This window comes from Montipora capricornis, chromosome 10 (assembly GCF_036669925.1).
Source record: "Montipora capricornis isolate CH-2021 chromosome 10, ASM3666992v2, whole genome shotgun sequence".
NCBI classification, from domain to species: domain Eukaryota; kingdom Metazoa; phylum Cnidaria; class Anthozoa; order Scleractinia; family Acroporidae; genus Montipora; species Montipora capricornis.
In genome coordinates this window covers 61,583,873-61,603,872 of record NC_090892.1, presented here as the reverse complement: position 1 = coordinate 61,603,872, position 20,000 = coordinate 61,583,873, and the positions used below count along the sequence as shown (strand labels likewise).

Sequence of the window (20,000 nt, the reverse complement as noted above, 5' to 3'; positions counted from 1 at the left end):
TCTCTAGTGGAAAGTTTGGATCGATTCCGACGTTTAGAAGTACGCGAAAGGCAAGAAATGTTTTTGTTATGAGCCTGTGGCTGTCTGACCACAAGGTATCACACAACATCGCATCTTCATCTTGCTCACCTGCAATTTAAAAGTTTTCCTTTTTTTCTGTTAAAACCACTTTTCTTAGGTGCCGAAGACGTTTTTGTACATGCTGTTGTCCCAGTTCTTTCTCATCATCATCGACAGGTAAACTTCGTGGAATTTGTTTTTGAATATTCAGAGTTAAGACCGGTGCACAGCGTAGACTGTTGTCTTGAAGTAAGTTGCATCTAGTTGATAAATGCTCTTCTCCTTTTCTCTTGTCTCCTCAACACTGTTTTCGAGAATGAAAAGCTTTTATAATTTAGGATTCGCCCAAAATGAAAACGTCTTAGAACGCGGTTTTGTCAACCTGTTGAACTCTGTTTCATAATAAGCCCTTTCTTACAATGAATTCCACAGGTCGTTGTGCCAGGTCTTCGCTCGTAGTTTAATTTAGATTTATATTATTTAAATTTAATTGCATAATATTATCGTCGACTTTCTTTTAACCTTAGCGATTCAAAGGTGTCCAACAAGGCGTCAAAAAAGGCCGGCCTTGTCACGCAATTCTGGGAAGGAGCGTTGCATGAAGACACTGCAAATGGCTACGATAAAGTTTTTCCCTGACCATATATTTCTCTTTTTTTATTAATTCCAGATTTTTATACCTCAGAAAGTTTGTGATTGCCAAACTTGTCTACAATATTAGCTTGGTCATCTTGTTCCATATCTTCATGTTCTTCATCGTCCCACTTGTAACACAGAGGTAAGGAGTGACCGCAAAAGTGTTCTCCAATGTCCATAAATTTTTCGTTTCAAATATTTTAACTATAATCTGTCTTTAAAACACCATTTTATTAGAAGATAGGCGGAAAAATTACTCTTTTTACCAGCAAGCAAATTTATGTTGTTTACCAGACATGTGTGTGTAAAAGTTTCGAAGAAACGTTTTGTATCTGAAATAAATGAATATCGGAATCGATTTTTTTGTTTTCAAATTTCCCGGGAATCGCCATCTACCCTGCGAGCAGAGTCTTTCTTTAACCTTCTCCCCGATCGAGGAAAGCTTAAGGTTTAAGAAAGGCTCTTTTCACAGGGTAATCGTCATCTTGAATAGCATGGTCAACGACGACGGTTATTGAACGTAAAAAAGAAATTGCGTCATCCTAGTGTTTTGACCAAGAGCGATGAGGGATAAAACTGAAAAACCGACTAATAAAACAAATTACAGAGCGACAAATAGGCCAGTTTCGTATTCTAATGCGGGGGAATCTTTTAACCCTCACATTAGCCTCTATTTGATGTTAGGTCCATTCAAACCAAGAAAATACGAAACTGACCTTTTGCTGAAAGTGGCATTTCCTTCGAATGATGCTAATTAATTATTTGGAAAATTGATACTTAATTATAATCTCTAACTAAAGTATACTAGCTAATAATTTAGAATACACCGTGAATTTGAACTAAAATAATTACAAGTTTAATAACATGGGCGACAAATTACTACTTAATTTTGGCCCGAAATTTCAGTGTTATTTTATAATTTCACATGTGAAATGACAATGTTGCCATGTCAACTTTTCCAACAGTGCTAAAATGGCGTCTTATGTACGTAATTTGTCACCCACGATATTAATAGCCAATCAAATGGTATACTCGTGAAATTAGGGAATAACTTCACTTGCGTTTTGTCCAAAATCAAATAATTTCCTGCGCCCAAAGGCTCGGGCAATTATTTGATTTTGGACAAAACCCACGTGAAATTGTTCCCCAATTTCACTCGTCTCCATTTTCTGACCCATACTAAGTACACAATAACTTATAGAAGAAAATAATCTGTTAGCCATTGTTTTTAAGTGCTACTATGATAAAAACATCACTTCCTTTTTTTCCTCAGATTTTGAAAGTGTGATTACTTAAGATCTGACTGGCAAAATTTTAAGCTTTGATTTTTATCCGAAGGCTGTTTACTTTGACTGTAAATTTTCGTTTTCACGGTCCGCTATTACTCACGCTCAAATTGACCTATTGCACCTCAGAGGCTTGGATCTGGGGAATAGTGACGTCATTTACTCACTAGCTTAAATTTTCAGGTGTAAATGCTGCTTATTTTATACAAAACTCGAGCTGAAAAGTCTTTGAGCCCGAAACTCCCTTGCTACACATTATTTCGGCAGCGTACACACGCATTGCATTCTTACTGGGGAGTCTTTGACGTCAGTTTCTCCTCGATCCAACTCTCTCAAGATTTTATAGTTAGCACTGGCGTACCATTAAATAGGAAAATTCCATTTAAAATAAACAAGTGTCTTTTTGAAATCAAGGCTTAGTACTTCGGTCACCTAGTGTTTAGTGAACATTGCTTTGAAATCCAAAGAAAAAGAAGAATTGATTTTTTGGTGATAGTAGCACTTTAAGGTTTCTATTTTTATTGATCTTGGTTGAAAGGTATTTAAAGCTGCTATAAACATGTACTTTTTGGTATGAAATATTTTCAGGGCGTTTATTGAAAACATCCCAGCAATCTTTATGTACATTTTCAAGTGTATGTACTTTGGCCTGTCTGCCTATCAAGTTCGCAGTGGTTACCCTACAAGGATACTGGGAAATTTCTTAACCAAGAGTTATACACTCACCAGCGGTATTTTATTCCAAGGGTAAGTTTGTGCCAACCGTTCCTCGAAGTGAAGGGCCTTGGTGATAACTTTGAATCCTTTCGCAAAAATCAGACTCAGCCGAGTTCCTTTCGTATTTAGTCTCTGTTCATTCACTTAAGGGCCCAAGCGGACTTTATTCAGCTGTGGTTATTAGTCTTAGAAAACGTCCTGCACACGTTTCACTGATGTTTTTGTTGCTCACAAATGCTTTCTCCTGAAACTTGTGTCTCATTACCAAGTTGTACTGTGATCGTGAAATGATAGCCAACCAACCTTGATCATAACTAATTAAAAATAGTTCTTTTTCTCGTCCTCGTCTTTGTTCCCTCCCTCCCCTGTTTCAGTATGAGCCTCAATTAGATGGATTGAATAAATAAATTGTAAGAATATTGAGACTTTTTAGGCCTTGTCGTAAGCTTGTCGCATGCGCCAAAAATCGTATCGTGTAAATGGGCCCTTATAGATCGTAAGCAAGTTTTAGTATGTGACCTGTGATATCATATCATATCATATACCTTTATTTACCCTCGTACTTTAGAGTGTAGCTAACATCTCCGAGCATTTACCCTCCAAACCATGCTACACCACAGAGGACAGACCACAACACCGAGAAATCCATGCCCAACTCTTTGCGAATAGTGTATGAGTTCTTTTACGTCCCACAAGGTTATGAACATTAAGGACGGTGCATACCATTGTTATTGTGCATACGTTCTGCTCATCTCGAGATACTCGGATTCCCTATTTTTGGTGCTTATTAATACAGGGACATTTTTGCGCTGTTCAAAACTATGCGGAAAAAGCAGAACTTGGCAAGTGCTCTTGGTATCCAAAAAGAAAATTGGGGGTAACCGTGCATTTTTCAGAGATAATTAAGCTTCAATTTGGAAAAGATTGCCATACATTGCTTTTTATTTTAAAGCTTTTTACAAATATTGTTCATTAATTATCTTCAAAAAATGCGTGGTTACCCCCAGTTTTCTTTTTGGATTTCAATAACACTTGTTAAGATCTGTTTTTCCCGCATATTCAGTAAACCGTGCAAAAACACCTTGAATAAGTAGGCACCGTCCTTAAAGGGTTGTGAGACGGGGCCTACGGTTTATCGTCCTTATCCAAGAAGACAAGAGAGTCTAACCATTTGCAGATTTCATTGCAAAGGCAGCACTTTCTCCTCGGTTATTTAAAGACCCTGAGTGCTGGTCCGGCCGGAGTCGAACTCACGGCCTCATGGCAACCCTGTGCTCAACCAACTGAGCCACCTTTGCTTCTATATTTGTTTTAGTTTTCAGGCCATTCCCTTCCTGCTGGAGTTACGCAGTGTGTTGGACTGGGTTTGTACAGACACAACGCTCACCTTGTACCATTGGCTCAAAATGGAGGATATTTATGCTAATATTTACGTTCTAAAATGCTATAGAGAATCGGAAAAGGTACGCACACGAGTAGTAGAAGAGAGGGTTAAAAGTTTGCAAGTAAAAGATTATTTCAGCTTTGATACTCGACAACGTCGGGTCCTGATACGTAGTCTTTCGCAGCCTTAACATTCATAGGTCAGGCACCAACTCATTCTCTACCTCTGAATTGATGATAATCGTTAATTCCTCATTTACTCTGAATTTACTGTTATCGTTAATGTAGAAGTCTGAAAGTTTTATATGGATTAAGCTAGGGAAAGTGACATTTTTTTGAAAGACAACCCAAGTGTATGAACACAGGACTCGAACCTGGAATGTTTTTTGATTAACCCGTGACCTATCCCCTTGACCACCACACCGCTAGCTCCGTAGAGTCAATATTTTAAACAATATTCGATAATGCTGTATTATCACTAGGCAACAAACAATATTAAACACTGCGGAAGATCGGTCACCAAACTTTACGACAAAGCTAAACATTTTAAAGTCAGAGGTTACGCCTACTTAATCTAGTTTAGGCCTAATTGCGCCTTCAGCAGTGATATTCTATGGGAGGCAAATTAACCCTGTCTTTTAAGAATGCGGTGTCTTGATCCTCGGTGGTGAAGCGGAAAGAAACGGTTCCTAAAGAGTAGGAACTCCGGGTTCAAATCCAGTCCACGGATGTGACTTTCAGTTTCTTTATTTTCTCTGCTACTACAAGTCCTGGGACAGACACAGTGTCCTAAATAAACGATAATAATAAATTCAAAGCAAATGAGAAATTAACGATAATCGTTAATTTAGAGAAGAGATCATGTTGCAGGCACGGAACAATGTCTTTCTCGGATTTGGTCAACATAACTGGACCTGGCGCAGAGTCGTTCTTTTGAAAAATATTTCAGCTCATTTATGAAAAAAATTCCCTCCTCTTGTTTCAAAGTCATTTCTTGTTATTGTGTAGACTTGGGTCCAAGCCAGAGGACAGAAGTATTGGACAGTGAGTAAGTGGGGCTTGGGTGGCCTGCTTGTTGCGCTTCTGGTGATCGTCATATGGTTTCCTCTTCTGTTCATGTCGTACATCAACTCAGTGTACACCAGTAATCTTCCCCAAGACGCTACTTTCACGTTGTCAATTGGCGGATATCAGGTGTGTACCTCCCTTCGTGTAGTTAGCGTCGCTTGCCAAACTGAATCTAAAGTTGGCTATTCGTTTTTTTGAGAACGGAAAGCAAAGTTTCGTAGGCTAGCTGACCCTGAAGACCATTTTGTAGCTTGTGTAACATATTTAGCGTTTATTTTTCAGCCTCTCTTCAAAGTAAGCGCACAGGATACGTCTTTGCGCAAGCTGAGCGATAAAGAAATCGACATGATAAAGACAGAGCGGCCCGGTGGATTTTCGGAAACGGAGGTAAATTACTCTGGTCGTAATAAGGAGTTTAGGGAGTTGGATCGCCAGTTGAGCATGCGCAGTTTGGATACGAAAGTTTACTTTCGCATAGGCCACGGAAAAGTCTGTTTTCCGCCATCAGACGGAGAGACAACGATATCGATATCGACCGCTATCCTTGCCGTCAGCGCTTTAACGAGGGTCAAATAGCACAAAATAATCTTCGATATAAATGTCTTGTTCATTCCAGCAAACATTACATACTATATTTAGTATATACTAAAACCTTGGATAGCGTTGGATGCGCGCTCTGATTGGCTATCCAAACTCCGAATATCTTTTGCTATTCACCTACGAGGTGATAATTGGGGGCACTAACGAAATTAACTCAGTTAAATCAAATAAAATATTGGTTTTTGTGGAGAGGGGAAAACTGAAGTACCTGGAGCATAGAAGAGAACCAACAAACTCAACTCTCATATGACGCCGAGTCTGGAAATCGAACCCGGGCCACATTGCGTGGTGGGGAGGCGAGTGCTCTCACCACTGCGTCTTCCCAGCTCCCCTGCAATTCGCGTTTTCTGGAATTGCGTCCGAAAATATTGTAATCGTTGCAGCAAAAAATGGGTTAAAACTGTCTTTTTGTGCTCTATTATCTCACTGTTTCAGTTTATACTAAATTCACCTCAGTGTCAGTTGTTAGTGGTGGACGTTCACCAGGCCGCTTCGCCACCACTAGCCACCTCCATTTCGGTGAATAGTTGTTAACTATCCATATCAGCTTATTCTGTAATTAAGTGGTTTTGCGAACTGTATGTATGTACCCTGAGTCTAGATAAGTCAAAGAGTCGAACAGTGTTCCGCATGGGTAAACACAAATTAAAGACTTCGCTCCGACTTCGCAGGGTCAATAAAAATGCAAATGAAGCAAAGATCATTTCTAACACGTATTCTTATCTGGTGACCCAGCTCTTACATCCTGGTCCTCGCTAGCTATGCAAGCATAATCATAAAGCAGAGTTAACTGGATAGAGTGTAATGTGTAGTGTAATGTCTGTTTAAAATATAAGTGCTACACGGCCAACGTTTGTATAAACGTAACCTTTCCTTGCACTTGTAAATAATCATAAAGCAACATGATACGCACACTCAGTTTCTTCCCTTTGGCCAATAGAAACAATATACATTTTATGTATGGTCCCGAGGGAAAGAGTTTTGTTTTCCCGAGAGTCCTCGTGTATCAAGGGAAACATCACTACTCGAGGGAAAACAAAACTAACTAGTTTCCCGGTGGACCAGACATTAAGTGCTTTGTTATATTATTTAGACTTCAACAATCGCAGCAAAACATCCGAAGCGGCAAACAACTGCGAATTGTATCCCGGTCGGGATATATATGGATACGCCATTTCCGAGTTGCTGTTAGTCTCGGTTTCGGTTTGCATAATTAATTCAACTTCAGTTGACTACGACATTACAACAGATGCCACGAACAATGCATCTTGTCCAATTCAAAGCAAATCCGTAAGCTTTTACATCTGGCTCTACGCTGATCTTCAAACCAAAGTAGCTCCATCAACCCTAGGAGCAAAACAAACTCAAACCGTGTTTTTTAAGTGTACGTTCTGACACCCTTGGCCCCTCAGTTTTCGGGGCAAGTTCAAACGATGGATAGTTCTATCCGCCGGATAAATCACTATCTAGTGGATAAGTCATAGCGAAATTAGTTGCACTATCCAATGGATAGCGATTTATCCGGTGGATAGAGTTATTATATCCACCTTTTGAACAACCGGCCCCAGGTCAGTGGCCTATGAATTTCATTGAAGTTCCCTCAAGTCTGTATGGTTCTCTCTCTGTTACCTGACTTGACGTTTTTCTTCTTTGTTTACAGTGGGAATCTTTTCTACTGAACTACAAAGGCAGAAATACGGTTCTTCAAGTTAAAATCGTGGGTAACTCCAGCTCCATATGGACTATCAGTCCTCCATCACGTGACTTGATGACCAAGTATATTTCGGACAGCAATGTGAGCATGCTCTTTAGCTACGAGTTTACCAGGTAATAACTCCACACTCCACCAATCTTAGCCAATCACCCATTCAAGTTAGACAGTAAATAGCTACATGTTTTATCGAAGATCTTGCTACCTGGGGCCTATAGTTTAAGACTTGACGGTAACGGAACAGATTTGCTCACATCACCTTGTTTTAAACGAATACTGATTTCTTTAGTCAGTAGATGGCCATATTGCTCTTGCTGTACGAGACTTTTTCAAGACGACTGCAGTAGAATATATTTGCGTGCATCACTTAAGCCTGGTTTTCACAAGCGCAAGGGTCAGAATTTTTTCCTCTTCCTTTGGAGGAAAATGCGCCAAAAGTTGAACTTGGCTGGTGTCAGCTAGCACTTGCAGTGTTAAAGAACGTGAGCGAGTTAAGGGCCGGCTTCTGCCCTTTTACCACTTAATCCTGATGGTTTTTTTTTTTTTTTTTTTTTTGCCTTTTTCTCAAGCCTTTACCTTGCTAGGTTATTTTTGTTAAAATTTAAAAAGCTGTTTTAAAGTGCTACTGTGATAAAAAAAAATTCACTTCCCTCTTTTCTTCAGATTTTGAAAGCGTGTTTGCTTGACACCTGACTGAACTGTTTGATCTTAGTAGTACATTAAGATAAAGGGAATGGCCACGCTTTGATTACCTAAGGCCCGTTTCAAACGTCGAACTTTACATGTGCCGAATCTAATGCAAATGAGAAAAATCTATTGTTTTCGCTCATTTGCATTAGATTCGGCACATGTAAAGTTTGACGTTTGAAACGGGCCTTAAGCACTAAAACGCTCTAGTATGTGTAAATTTAAAATCGCCTGTTGTTTTACTTCCATACAGGGAACCCCAGACGGCGCTTGCTCAGGAGACAATATCAGGTGTTACCCAGGTCTGGCTCGACAATAGAACCAAGAGTCAACTGGCAGACATGTTAAAGGGAAACTCTACCAAGGATGACGTGTACGTGAGCCCTCGGTTTTTTGTTTTTGTTTGTTTTGTTTTTTTTTTGTTGTTTTTTTTTTTACTTAAGATCAAATTGTAGTGCAAAAGAGTTACCAGGTACTACTGGGTGGGTGGTGGATCACCGGAATGAAGAGAAAACCCATATCTTTCCTGGGTCGCAAACCGTTGACAGCCGGCAGCGTCCAATGGAATCCTGTGGTTGCACTTTAAGCTAATAAGTTGGCTGTTGCTATCGAAACTGTCCAAAAAGCCGTTTTTTGTGTGACTTACGTTAACAGTTTTATTGGTGTAAGTAACCTGCTGCATCTTAGTACTTCTTTTACAACAAAGAAATATTGCTCCTTGCTTGATCGCTCCGGTCTTAATTGTAATGTCCCATCGCAACATAAAAGCGGCGTTTCTGCTGCAATGCTTGCATCATTCAAATAAATTTTGTGGTTGAAGTGCTCTAACATTAGTTCAGGTATACTAACCTCGCCTTATAGAGAAGCCACCGCAACAGCTGGTACCAATTTTTGTGGTTCTCTTGGTCTAACCACCGGGAACACCGGGCGCTCCGTGATCGACTCCTTGCGAATAGTGTGTGGGTACCGTCAACATCCCACTTAAGCCTGTACGACGGGGCTTATGGCTCATAAGATCGGGACACACTGAGCGACAAGTCACTGCAACAATAGCCCATTTCTGAGTTGCTGTTTGCCTCGGTTTCAAAGGGAGTCCTGGTGCACAACCATCCAAATGGAAATGAGTGGTGTATTTTCATGCAAGTCAAACTCATTATCATTTGAATGGTTTAGCACCAAGACTCGTTTTGAACCAGGGGCAAACAGCATTCGGAAATGGCCTATTCCGGCGCGAACTGGTTTGAATTCGCGCGACTGATCGCAGAGACAAATTGAGTCAAACCAGCGTTGTCGCAGTGTGTGTAAACCTCTGTCATTAGCTCTTGAGGGAAGAATTTAAATTAACCAGTGAGAGAGCGTCGTTTTTCTTTCCACGATCTTGGTTAATCCATCATAATGACTTCAAAATATAGATCACATTTCCCCCTCAACCAAAGTCACTTCGCCATTTCTTTATTTGCAACACCAACATGGCCGCCGTGACGTCATGGTAAAACGCGTATGGTCCGTCGTCTTTTCGGACAGAATATTCATCGACATTGAAAAGAATAATTGTTTTAGTATGTACACACAGTGATCTCAACAACATTTGCAGAAGAAAGTCATCCAAAGTCCATTTAAATATTGATATCTCAATGCGTGAAAACGTGCAAGCGGTACAAAGCATGCGCGCAAGTGTTTACAGAAGCTCCAAACATGACAATCTAAATAAGCTTCGTTAAAATCCTCGTCACAAACTCTTAAAATGGTCATTTAATACCCTTCAAATCAGCAATCTAAATCGAAATTCTGTGTATTAAAACGTTTTCACCATTCGATCAAAGCAGAAACCCATAAGGTTTGAAACGTGTAACGGCCCCTTATGTGCTGGGAAACAAGCTTCTGGATATTCAATTTGCTAAGTACCATATTTGGAACAACAAGAGCAAGGGGTTTCCAAATATGGTACTTAGCCCTGAAACATTCAACCAGTCAGTTCGCACTGAATATTCGGAAGCTGTGAACGCGCGTTACACGTTTCAACCCTTATGGGTTTCTGATCAAAGCTTTAGCATTGAACCGCGCACCGGTGGCTCAGTTGGTTGAGCACCGGGCTGTCACGCGGGATGTAGTTAGTTCAACTCCGGCCGGACCAACACTCAGGGTCTCTAAATAACTGAGGAGAAAGTGCTGCCTTTGTAATTACATCTGCAAATGGTTAGACTCTACAAGCTTCTCGGATAAGGACGATAAACTGTAGGCCCCGTCTGACAACTCTTTAATGTTCATAATCCTATGGGACGTAAAAAAACCCACACACTTGTCGCAAAGAGTAGGGCATGTAGTTCCCGGTGTTGTGGTCTGCCGTCTGTGCTATATCATGGTTGGGAGGGTAAAAGGGCGCACTTAATTTGGAGCCTCGCTCTGTTGTGCGACCCCCACCACAGCCTGTTCCTCTGTTGTGGTGAAAGTGATTAAATAAATAAACAAATAAATAGAAGTTCATTTGATGTGGAAATGGCAAATGCAGTTGTGAAGAATGCACATGAAAATGATGGCTGTAATTGAAGTGAGCGTTGCTTTGTTGTAAATGTAATATGACCCGTCGTGTTTCCTCGCAGCCATGTAGGACTTTCTTTAATTTTTTTTTTAATTCCTCGATTTCAGTAACAAATTCGTTTTGCTGGGCAAACCAGCCCTACAAATAGAATTACTCCCAAGTGAAAGTGATAGAAGATTGTTTAATTTTTAGCAAGAATCATCTAACACTGATTGATACACTGATTGATACACAAACTTTCAGGCAAAAATTTGCGGCCCTCTTTGTATTCTGTAGCACATCACCATCTTGTATTCTCAATTGACATCTTTACAGTTGTGTGCTTAGTTACCTGGCCTTTAAATGAAAGTGAGGCTGGTGTTGACCTTTTAGTGATATGTTAATGATGTTGTTTTCATGCTAATTAGTAAGAATTTACATAAGAAAGCAGTGAGGTTTCTATCAAAACAAGGTCAACTCCAGCCTCACTTTCATTCATCGGCCAGATAATTAAGGACACAAGTGTAAAATGGACTATTGGCCGATGCGGAAAATACCATAATACTCTGTCCACCCAACTTTTGAATAAGCATTGTTTCCTGTTTCTCTTGGGGCTTCCAAGGGTCCCAAGAGAAAACAAGAACAATGCTTATTCAAAATTTGGGTGGACAAACAAAGAGTATTGTGGTATCTTCCGCTTCGGCCAATAACGCTGGAGAAACGCGAGTGTAGGCCGGCCATTTTGTTTTGCTTGGATTACGCGCCATTGACTCCTTGGGGAGTGAAATGCTCAATTATTCCGAGATAGCAAACCAATCAGATTGCTTGAAACACCATGATCACTGTGTGAGTACACACTTTTATTTAGACGGCAAGACTTACTCCAGACTTCAAATCATTGAAAGTTTCTGTTTCTCTCTTCAGTGTGATAAAAGATTTGTTTCCAAGTTTCGTTGTGGTTCCAGCTAGCGGCTCGGTTAAAGCCGTCATGACCAAGCACAAATCAAACTATGTGACGTGTCGCCTACGCATGCGCTCCAAAGGTAGTTTTGATTGGTGGGAACTGACACAGAAGTCGCCTAATCCGCTGTTTGGCGCAAAAGAGAATGTCTTGGAGATGATCACGTTTAACGATCCCGTGCCGCCTCTTCACTTCTCATTTTTTACGAGCACAGGGTAAGTTTCTTTGCAACAAGCTGATGAAAAGAAGCTTTTGCACAGGGCTAACGCTCAGTAGATTACATTGGAATATATAGCACTTAAATTTTTACCCTAATTATGGAGGTAGCGTGGCCTAGTGGTTAGGGCGCTTTCCCTGCGGATCCGGAGATCCCTGGTTCAAAATGCGTTCAGGGGCCTGTTTCTCGAAAGTCCCGTAAACATTTCAGGCCCGAAAAGCCATTTGTGAAACTGCCAACCGCCTGATTTGGATAGCCGATCTTTTGACGTGTTTTAAAGGTAACAAAAAGAAAAGTTGCTGTGAGGTTTGACCACTTGAATCCTCTTTGTTCTTGAGATACAAAGGGAATTGTGACACTCGAAATGATGGTCCGTAAAGTTTCGGGACTTTCGAGAAACGAGCCCCTGGTTCGTCATATCGACGGTAGCACTTGTAAATAGCAAATTCGGTCGCCTCTGGCCAGTTGGGATTCTTAACAGTTGTTGTTGTTGTTGTGTCATTGGTCCTAAAAACCCCTTTTCGGTAGCGGTTAATAACGTATGTATGAAGTTAGTATTTTCGTTTTAAATAATAGATATCTACCTGTGAAAGTTTTTGACTTGTGATCCATAGAGCGAGTTTCAATCGAGTGTCGTAAAACCCAAACCAAAGTAATTACTTTGGCCAATCAAGAATCAAAAAGGACGGAGACAATCCCGTAAACCAGTCAAAACTCGAAGTCATTACACGTAGCCGACACAAAGCGCGAGAAAATGTGCACGCGCGAACCACGATTGGTTTTGGTTTCACTTCTGGTTGGTTGAAAAAATGGCGTGAGAACTTTGAACCAATCTTAAAAACCGCTCTGTTTTGCAGTATTATTGGTCTGTACGTGGGTTTCGTTTGGTTGGTTGGCAAGTTTGTCCGCTTGTTTTTCACTTCCATCTCTTACCGAATCATGTTCGACGAGATGCCAAACGTCGACAAAGTCCTGAAGCTCTGTCTGGACATCTTCATGGTGCGAGAAAGCAAAGAACTTGCGCTTGAGGAAGACTTGTTTGCCAAGCTCATGTTTCTGTACAGGTCGCCGCAAACGCTGATAAAATGGACAAAATATAAGCGACAATGATAAGGAATATCCCACCTGACAAAAGAGTAGGTGATAACTATAATTTATTCAGTCAGCCGACATTATTTAGTTGATTTTGATGAAGAAAAAAAAAAGCAGCAATGGTTACTCATGGTACAGACAGTTAGGTTTTCCAACTTGACAAAAATCATTTCCGTGGGATTAGAAATAGTATTTAGAATTTCCCAACAGGTACTCTTTCCATCGATAACAAAAAAGTCTTACTGGTCTCGCTGAAACCGACTGTATAACAATTAACTGACTTCTAATAGGGGTGGTTTTTTTTCGTGTGTCATTTTTTCCGATGGAATAAACATTTCAATATCTTATACAACCTTTATAAGCCAGATATGTACAGGTGCTTTTGAACCAGATTTGGGTGTTGCTGGATGCAAATACATGTGAATACATGTCTTTCTTCACTATATTTTCAAAGTAGCATGTTAAATATCAGTTGATTTGGAAACTGTGAAGACACAGATTTTATAAGAAACTCCTAAAGTATTTTTTCACAAAGACTAGAGGATTGTGACCATCAAGTTGTGATGTGCCTCAACCAGAAACCCATAAGGGTTGAAACGTGTAACGCGCGTTCACAGCTTCCGAACATTCAGTGCGAACTGATTGGTTGAATGTTTCAGTGCTAAGTACCATATTTGGAAACCCCTCGCTGTTGTTGTTCCAAATATGGTACTTAACAAATTGAATATTCAGAAGCTTGTTTCCCAGCACACAAGGGGCCGTTACACGTTTCAACCCTTATGGGTTTCTGCCTCAACCTAATAAGATGTTAATTTGTTCCAACTGAAGTATTTTTCACTCTGTAAACCCTGTTTAATTGCGAGGAGATCTATTTATTCGATTGAGGGAAAGTATTCAATTTGTGGTCATAAATTAAACATTGGGCTGTCTGTAGCCATTTAATTATAAGAGACGAAGGAGAAGGGAAAAAAACAGTTTATAGAGACACTGTTTTGTTGCACATAGTATTTTATATGGCACTTAGGCGCACACATGCAACATTCTTTACAACCCTTTTGAGATAATATTAGGGCGCGTTCGATTGACCGTTTTCCGGAACAGGAAAACATGGAGCAGAAGTTAGAAATCCTTCGTTTTTACGGAGAGTGACATTAAAATTGTCAAACACCCGCTAAAATGCTTTTTTTTAAACACATCTTTGTTATCCTTGTTGTTTAAAAATGGCAAACATACCGTTTTAAAATTCTTCCTCTGGAATAGGTTCAACTGAACGCGCCCTATCCAAACCAACCAATCAGAATTTAAATCAGTGTCAAAAGTTGAAAAATGATTGGTTGAAAAAAGGGCGTGCAAATTGGCCTCCTCCTCCAATTCTTTTGAATTGTCACACAGTCTTCGTGGCGAGACAAAGGTGAATATTTGGCTTTGGATTGAGTACCCCTTCAGAGTAACATGAGTGTTGTTTTTTTCTGCCGTTACTGTAACTTACTTAAAAGTTAAAAGTAGTTAACGTTATCCTGCAATAACCTAGCGGCAATTTTCTTAACTTGATGATATGCGGCCGTGTCGTTTGTTGCCAGCCAGTGTGACTTCGACATCACATATTTTCTAGTACGTTTTGTTGCTTTGTTATCAACTGTGCCTTTATATCTGAAACATCCCAACTTAAGTACCACTAATTGAATGAATATTTTGAACTATGAATAGAGGTTGCCGTCCATTATTCAGCTTTTTGTACTCTAAAAAAAAGTATTTTTCTGTTTATTAGAATTTAGTGAAACATTCTTGAAGCCAAATAATGACTTCTGTAAATGGGTGTTTTGTAATAAAACTGTGGTTCTGCAACTAAGTCGAATCCTATTGCATTTGTTTTCGTTTCGTTTCATGGCTACTATAGGAAATCGTATGAACTTGCTCGATCATCTCGTGATTTATGGGCTCGTGCAATTTTGAGAACTTTCAAACATTACGAGTGACCATAAATCCCGAAGTCCGCAAGCAAGTTCATACGATTTTTTGATTTATTGTATACTCCATCGCTTTGTTTCCATAGCAACTTCCATATTGCACTCTATAATCTATTTATGCATTTGTCATTGACCAATCAGAAACGCGGTATTTTGTTGAGTATATAATAAGTTGCCTTATTTTTGTGGACGTCAAATAAGCAACGACGACAGGAAGAGAACGAGAACTTCACCGGAAATCTCCATTTCACGTCATTACGATACTTTCTGATTATAGCAATAGACCAATTTTGATATATTAAAATCAGTCCTAAACAAAAGACATCATCTCGAGGCTCTGGAGAATAAATATAAGGATTTGTATGAGTGTATTCCCCAGAGCCTCGAGATGATGCCTTTTGTTTTCGATTGAATTTTAATATATCGAAATTGGTTTATTCAAATCGCATGCAAAATGGGTTATGGTAACGTATCCGATACGGCCAACGCTTTGGTCGGCAGTCGACCAACGGTCGGTCAACTATCGGTTGTCTGTCGGCCGACGCGTCAGTCAATAACAATCTTTGAAGTTCATATTACGTGTCGGTGATCAATTCTTCAACATAACCTTTTTCCGTTCGACGAAGAAGAACTTGTCCTAATTTTGTTCAGATTAGATGATTGTGTATGGTTTGCAAAGTGCATCGAGATTTTTTCTCTAATCCACACCAAAATAACCACCCCAAAGATTCATTTGTTGTTTGGAGGGGCACTCTTGCGTAGATTCTCGCGCGTGTATTGATCTCGGTCTGATGTCATTTAGTAATAATCTCTTGTACAATATGAACAATTTTGTGACGTCATCTTTTCATTTTTAGTCACATTTCACAAGCCCCACGTATTAATACTGTCAATAGACGACATAAATGCATCGTCTTCATGGCATCTCGGCTCGTCATGTTCTCCCAACGAACGCACTTCATTCATAATCGATTATTACCCCATGCTCACTTGTGGAATATCCAGGTGGTCTCAACCGGGATTAACTTCAGCGAACTTTCGTCGAGAAAGTAGCCTGCGAGCAAGCTCTTTAAAGAGAGGCGGGGCGGGGAGAGGAGGAACTGAGGGATCACTACAATCTTTCGTCTTTTACCCGCAATCTACAACCTCGTTCCCAGGCCGTTTCTTTCCCACTCGCCTGCCCCCTCCTTGGTGGAGAAAAGCCCTGGGAACGAGGTTGACATTTCTTTTCGTCATTAGTCCTTTCACGGGAAAACATGAACCTAACGATTAAATTGACCTGCTCCCAGCTGTGTAGCTTCATAGCTCAGTCGGTAGAGCATTGCACCAGTGTCACAGCGGATTTGGACCGCGGATTGTACCCCCCGGTCCAGATCAGAGTCGAATTTGAACCCGCTTTCGCCGATCTGCACCCTCTGAAAATAAGCGTTCTTTTGATTAAGGTATTAAAATTCCTTTGTAAATTGTTTACCAGTAATACGAGAATTCATAACTGGAAACGTTTTGTTATAAAGAAAGGAAAAATCTTCTGAAGCCTGCAGAGGTGGGAGGCATGAGCGTTACCACAGGGCCATCCTTCCCCCTCCCCATCCCCCCCCCCCCCCCCCCCACCAAAAAGCAAAAAGTAACTAAAAACATTAAAGAAAGGTTTGAATATAGAACAGCAAATAGAGGATGCAAGGATAGACAAAATTCAAAAAGATTAAAATGATTGCAATTGGGGTTTTATATCAGTTAATTTTTCAATAGAGGTTGTTTAAAGCACTCACTGAGGCATTTCGTTAAGTAGATGCGAATTTTAACTCCTTTGACAGGAGCTTAAATCACGCACTAGGAACTCATTGAATTCCCGCATTAATTTTCAAATAGGCGAAAAGGCAAAGTTAGACTTGAGTTTCAGAAAATGTTTTTTACAACTAAAAACAATTTACAACGGAATTTCATTGCTTTAATGAAAGAACGATTATTTTTCCGTAAGAGGAGGTAGACAATTTAAAAGTTATCGTTGGGCAAGGCATCCGTGTAAATACGTTACAACATTAAGTTTACCATTATATGAACAAGAATTTCGATAAAAGTGATGTCAGGAAATTCACTTCAACAAACATTCAAAATCAAAACATTGGTTTTTAGCGTCGCTCTCTCGCCGAAAGGGGTGGAGAAAAACAAGAATCAGACGCTGTGTTGTAATGTTTTTCAACGAAGCACTTTAAAGATTCATTCGATTGTTACCGGCGCATAATATCATTATCCAGAGAAAATTACCAGATTTTATAATTTGTGCGGCAGGTGGTTCACCTTCAAGTTTCAAAACTATAGATACATAGACTTTTTCGAGTTTCACTTATAACTGGAACAGTTTCTGCTTATAAATGTGAGCTGACTTCTATAGTTTTGGGGAAGCGGATAGAGGAAAAGGATTAGCTGAGATGATACCTTATAAACTCGGAGATTGTGTATCGATCATTAGATAGCACTAAGCCACATTTTTATAGAAGAAATTGATACCTCTGAGCGGTTTATTTTGCCATAACCACAAGTAGATATCTAATTGGATCTATTAACTGCACGGTAAACTCAATTGAACAGTTTTGTCCAATCAAAGGCATTTCCCATTGTCTCTTTGTATTTCAAAAGGGTTATTTATCTCTTTTAGCTTGTTTGCCCCCAATTAGCCAAAGACACGTCGTAGAAACAAAAAGTGTTTTCCTTTCTGAAAAGATTTAGTCGCGATAAGCTGTTAAGTAGGAAACTAATACAAAGTGAACTTGCAGTTTGCGAGGGCGGGCGCTTGCTCGAAAGCTTAACAGCGCTGTGAAGATGACTTCGAGTCAGGGGTTCTTAATTTTTGTTTCATGGTTTTTGGTGGGTTGGTATTTTTCTTCAGCAGTTGAGGTTAGCATGGAAGGAAATGGTTACATCACTTACGATCTGCGCTCAGAGAATATTGCCACAAAAACAAATCACATTACTTTATCCTTCAAGACATTTCATCCGTCAGGTCTGTTGGTACACGGCAGTGGATCACAAGGCGATTTCATTACCATTGAACTTGTCCATGGGCAGATAAGGTGAGCATTGAATTAAGCAGTAAGCTTCTTTCTTCTTCTTCTTCTTCTTCTTCTTCGATTTTTTTTTAATTTCATACCACTTAATTACATGAATTTTTCGTCTTGTACGATTGCCATTCGATTACTATACTGTCTGCCGGATTAAAAAGCTAACCTACACATGGAAAGCTTTCGAATCATTAAAAACTTTTGTTTCCTCTAAAAATGTGAGTATATTAAGGAATAAAAAATCTTCGATATGATTTGGTCCTTTTCTTTGCTTTCAAAATGTGTATAAAAAACCGACCAGAGAAGTTTCTGAAAACTTGCGGCGTGTTTTTATATCGTTATTCGTGTTAGTTAATTGGATTGAAAATAGGTGAAAATTGTCGAACTAAGGGAATGCAATGTTTTAAATTCAACAAAGACACTATTCTTAGGCAAAATTAATACCTTCTATATCACATCTGATTATAGGCTGTTATCTCCGTTAACGCAGTGTATTTTTCACTCACTTATTGACTGAAAATAAGAGCGATTCAAATCTTGATATTCCAAGGTCTTCCAAAATATTTTTTGAAACAAGACTAATATAAATCTTTTGCGTGCAGGCCAAGGCTGTTATGAAAGTAGGCCTCGCAACTCAGTGATCTTGCGTTCTCTCTCTGGGATTAGAGTTCAGCTGCGGGCTTTATTATTACTGATACGTGAATTGAGGAAAAAAAACAACATTGTTTAATTAAACATGGGCTATAAAAATTGAAAGAAATCAGAGAAATTTCTAAAAGCCTCCAATTTTCCTCTATTTCAGCACAAGAACTATAAGATAACCAATAATTTTTTTAAAAAGTTCCCTCTGAGGCAATGGTAAACATTTACCGACCGAAACTGATGAAAGCTTGTATTTTTTTCTCAAACTAAGGGCCACCACAGTGTTAAATTAATTAGCACCAATGCATAGTTTCTTTTTCTGTTTTTAAACGGAATTGAAAAACCCCAGTTCAAGAAGTACATCCCCCATCGAACAGTTATCTTTTTGAGCCAATCATACAGGAGCCTTAGCCTTGAGCGCAGTTCTGTAAAATGATTATGGTGTCTGTTTACAAGCTTTCTCACAGAAACATTTTCGAACTCCAGAACACAGCTTGTTTTAAAGAGTTCGATTTGAATTGTTCAATATATCCACCTGTTTCATGACAACACAAAATAGGAAAATCGCCTTCAAAATTCGCCTTACTATTCTAAGAACTTCTTTTTCTTTTAAATCATTCGTTCGTCTGATGGACTGTTGGAACTCGCAGAGTGATATTTGATAATAAGATAATACAATATCAACAACTTGGGTACTTTACTTGATGCAAAAATGATCATTTGCTTACTACTGTATTTTCATTGGAAAGCGGTTTGAAAGAAATACAACCGTTCATTTTGTTTTCATCGATGCGAAGAAGAAGTGAGAAGGGTTCATAGTGATTTCAAGTAGAATTACCTGATTGGTGTTTTCACCTTAAAATGGAGGAAATCAGTACCAGTTTTCTTCAGTGGAAAAAAAAAACCGAAGACAAATACTAAAATAATGATTGAAAAAAGCACTACAGAGCTATCTTTGACTGCTTAAGATGAGTATACTTAATCTGTAACCTTGTTCTAAAATCGCGGTCGGAAGAGTAATTTAAAAGGGGTCAATTTTATATCAGATTGATATCACATGTTTTAATTGTGCTTGCCACACATAGCGTTCACGGAACACTAGGTATAAACAAGTTCATTATTTATGGCCATGCTCAATTCTTTTGAAAAAGAAGCGCATTGCTTGAAAAGAATACATTCGGTTGGTGTTTGCTAACAAAGGAACGAATTTGGCTTTGATGCTCCAGCGGACTATAGCGGGCAGCTCTGAGGGCGAAATTTTCCTCGGTCGCGTGAAATTGAATTATATCTACTCCTTTCATCTTTTCGTCTGCATCAAAAACAACAAACGTTGAATTAACGGAGCACAACATATCTTATTTAGACTAAGCCGCCAATATTCGTTAGCGGATCAACG

The 20,000-nt window shown here is 39.4% G+C and overlaps 2 protein-coding genes across 3 annotated transcripts in view; both read left to right on the top strand.

The window, feature by feature from the left end:
- The window catches only part of LOC138018759 (piezo-type mechanosensitive ion channel component 1-like), a 77,512-nt gene extending 64,418 nt beyond the window's left edge, over positions 1 to 13,094 (top strand). For both annotated transcript variants that reach the window (XM_068865446.1, XM_068865445.1), the window contains 10 exons: positions 179 to 237; positions 731 to 838; positions 2,571 to 2,729; positions 4,015 to 4,162; positions 5,091 to 5,276; positions 5,433 to 5,537; positions 7,411 to 7,577; positions 8,402 to 8,521; positions 11,591 to 11,842; positions 12,702 to 13,094. In XM_068865446.1, the coding sequence (XP_068721547.1) occupies positions 179 to 237; positions 731 to 838; positions 2,571 to 2,729; positions 4,015 to 4,162; positions 5,091 to 5,276; positions 5,433 to 5,537; positions 7,411 to 7,577; positions 8,402 to 8,521; positions 11,591 to 11,842; positions 12,702 to 12,954 (1,557 nt within the window). In that variant the 3' untranslated portion in view covers positions 12,955 to 13,094. The remainder of the gene's footprint in view (positions 1 to 178; positions 238 to 730; positions 839 to 2,570; positions 2,730 to 4,014; positions 4,163 to 5,090; positions 5,277 to 5,432; positions 5,538 to 7,410; positions 7,578 to 8,401; positions 8,522 to 11,590; positions 11,843 to 12,701) is intronic.
- A 4,616-nt stretch (positions 13,095 to 17,710) lies between these two features.
- Positions 17,711 to 20,000, top strand: part of LOC138018423 (contactin-associated protein-like 2) — a 23,334-nt gene continuing 21,044 nt past the window's right edge. The window contains exon 1 of the mRNA XM_068865039.1: positions 17,711 to 17,974. Coding sequence (XP_068721140.1) covers positions 17,724 to 17,974 — 251 coding nt within the window. The 5' untranslated portion in view covers positions 17,711 to 17,723. The remainder of the gene's footprint in view (positions 17,975 to 20,000) is intronic.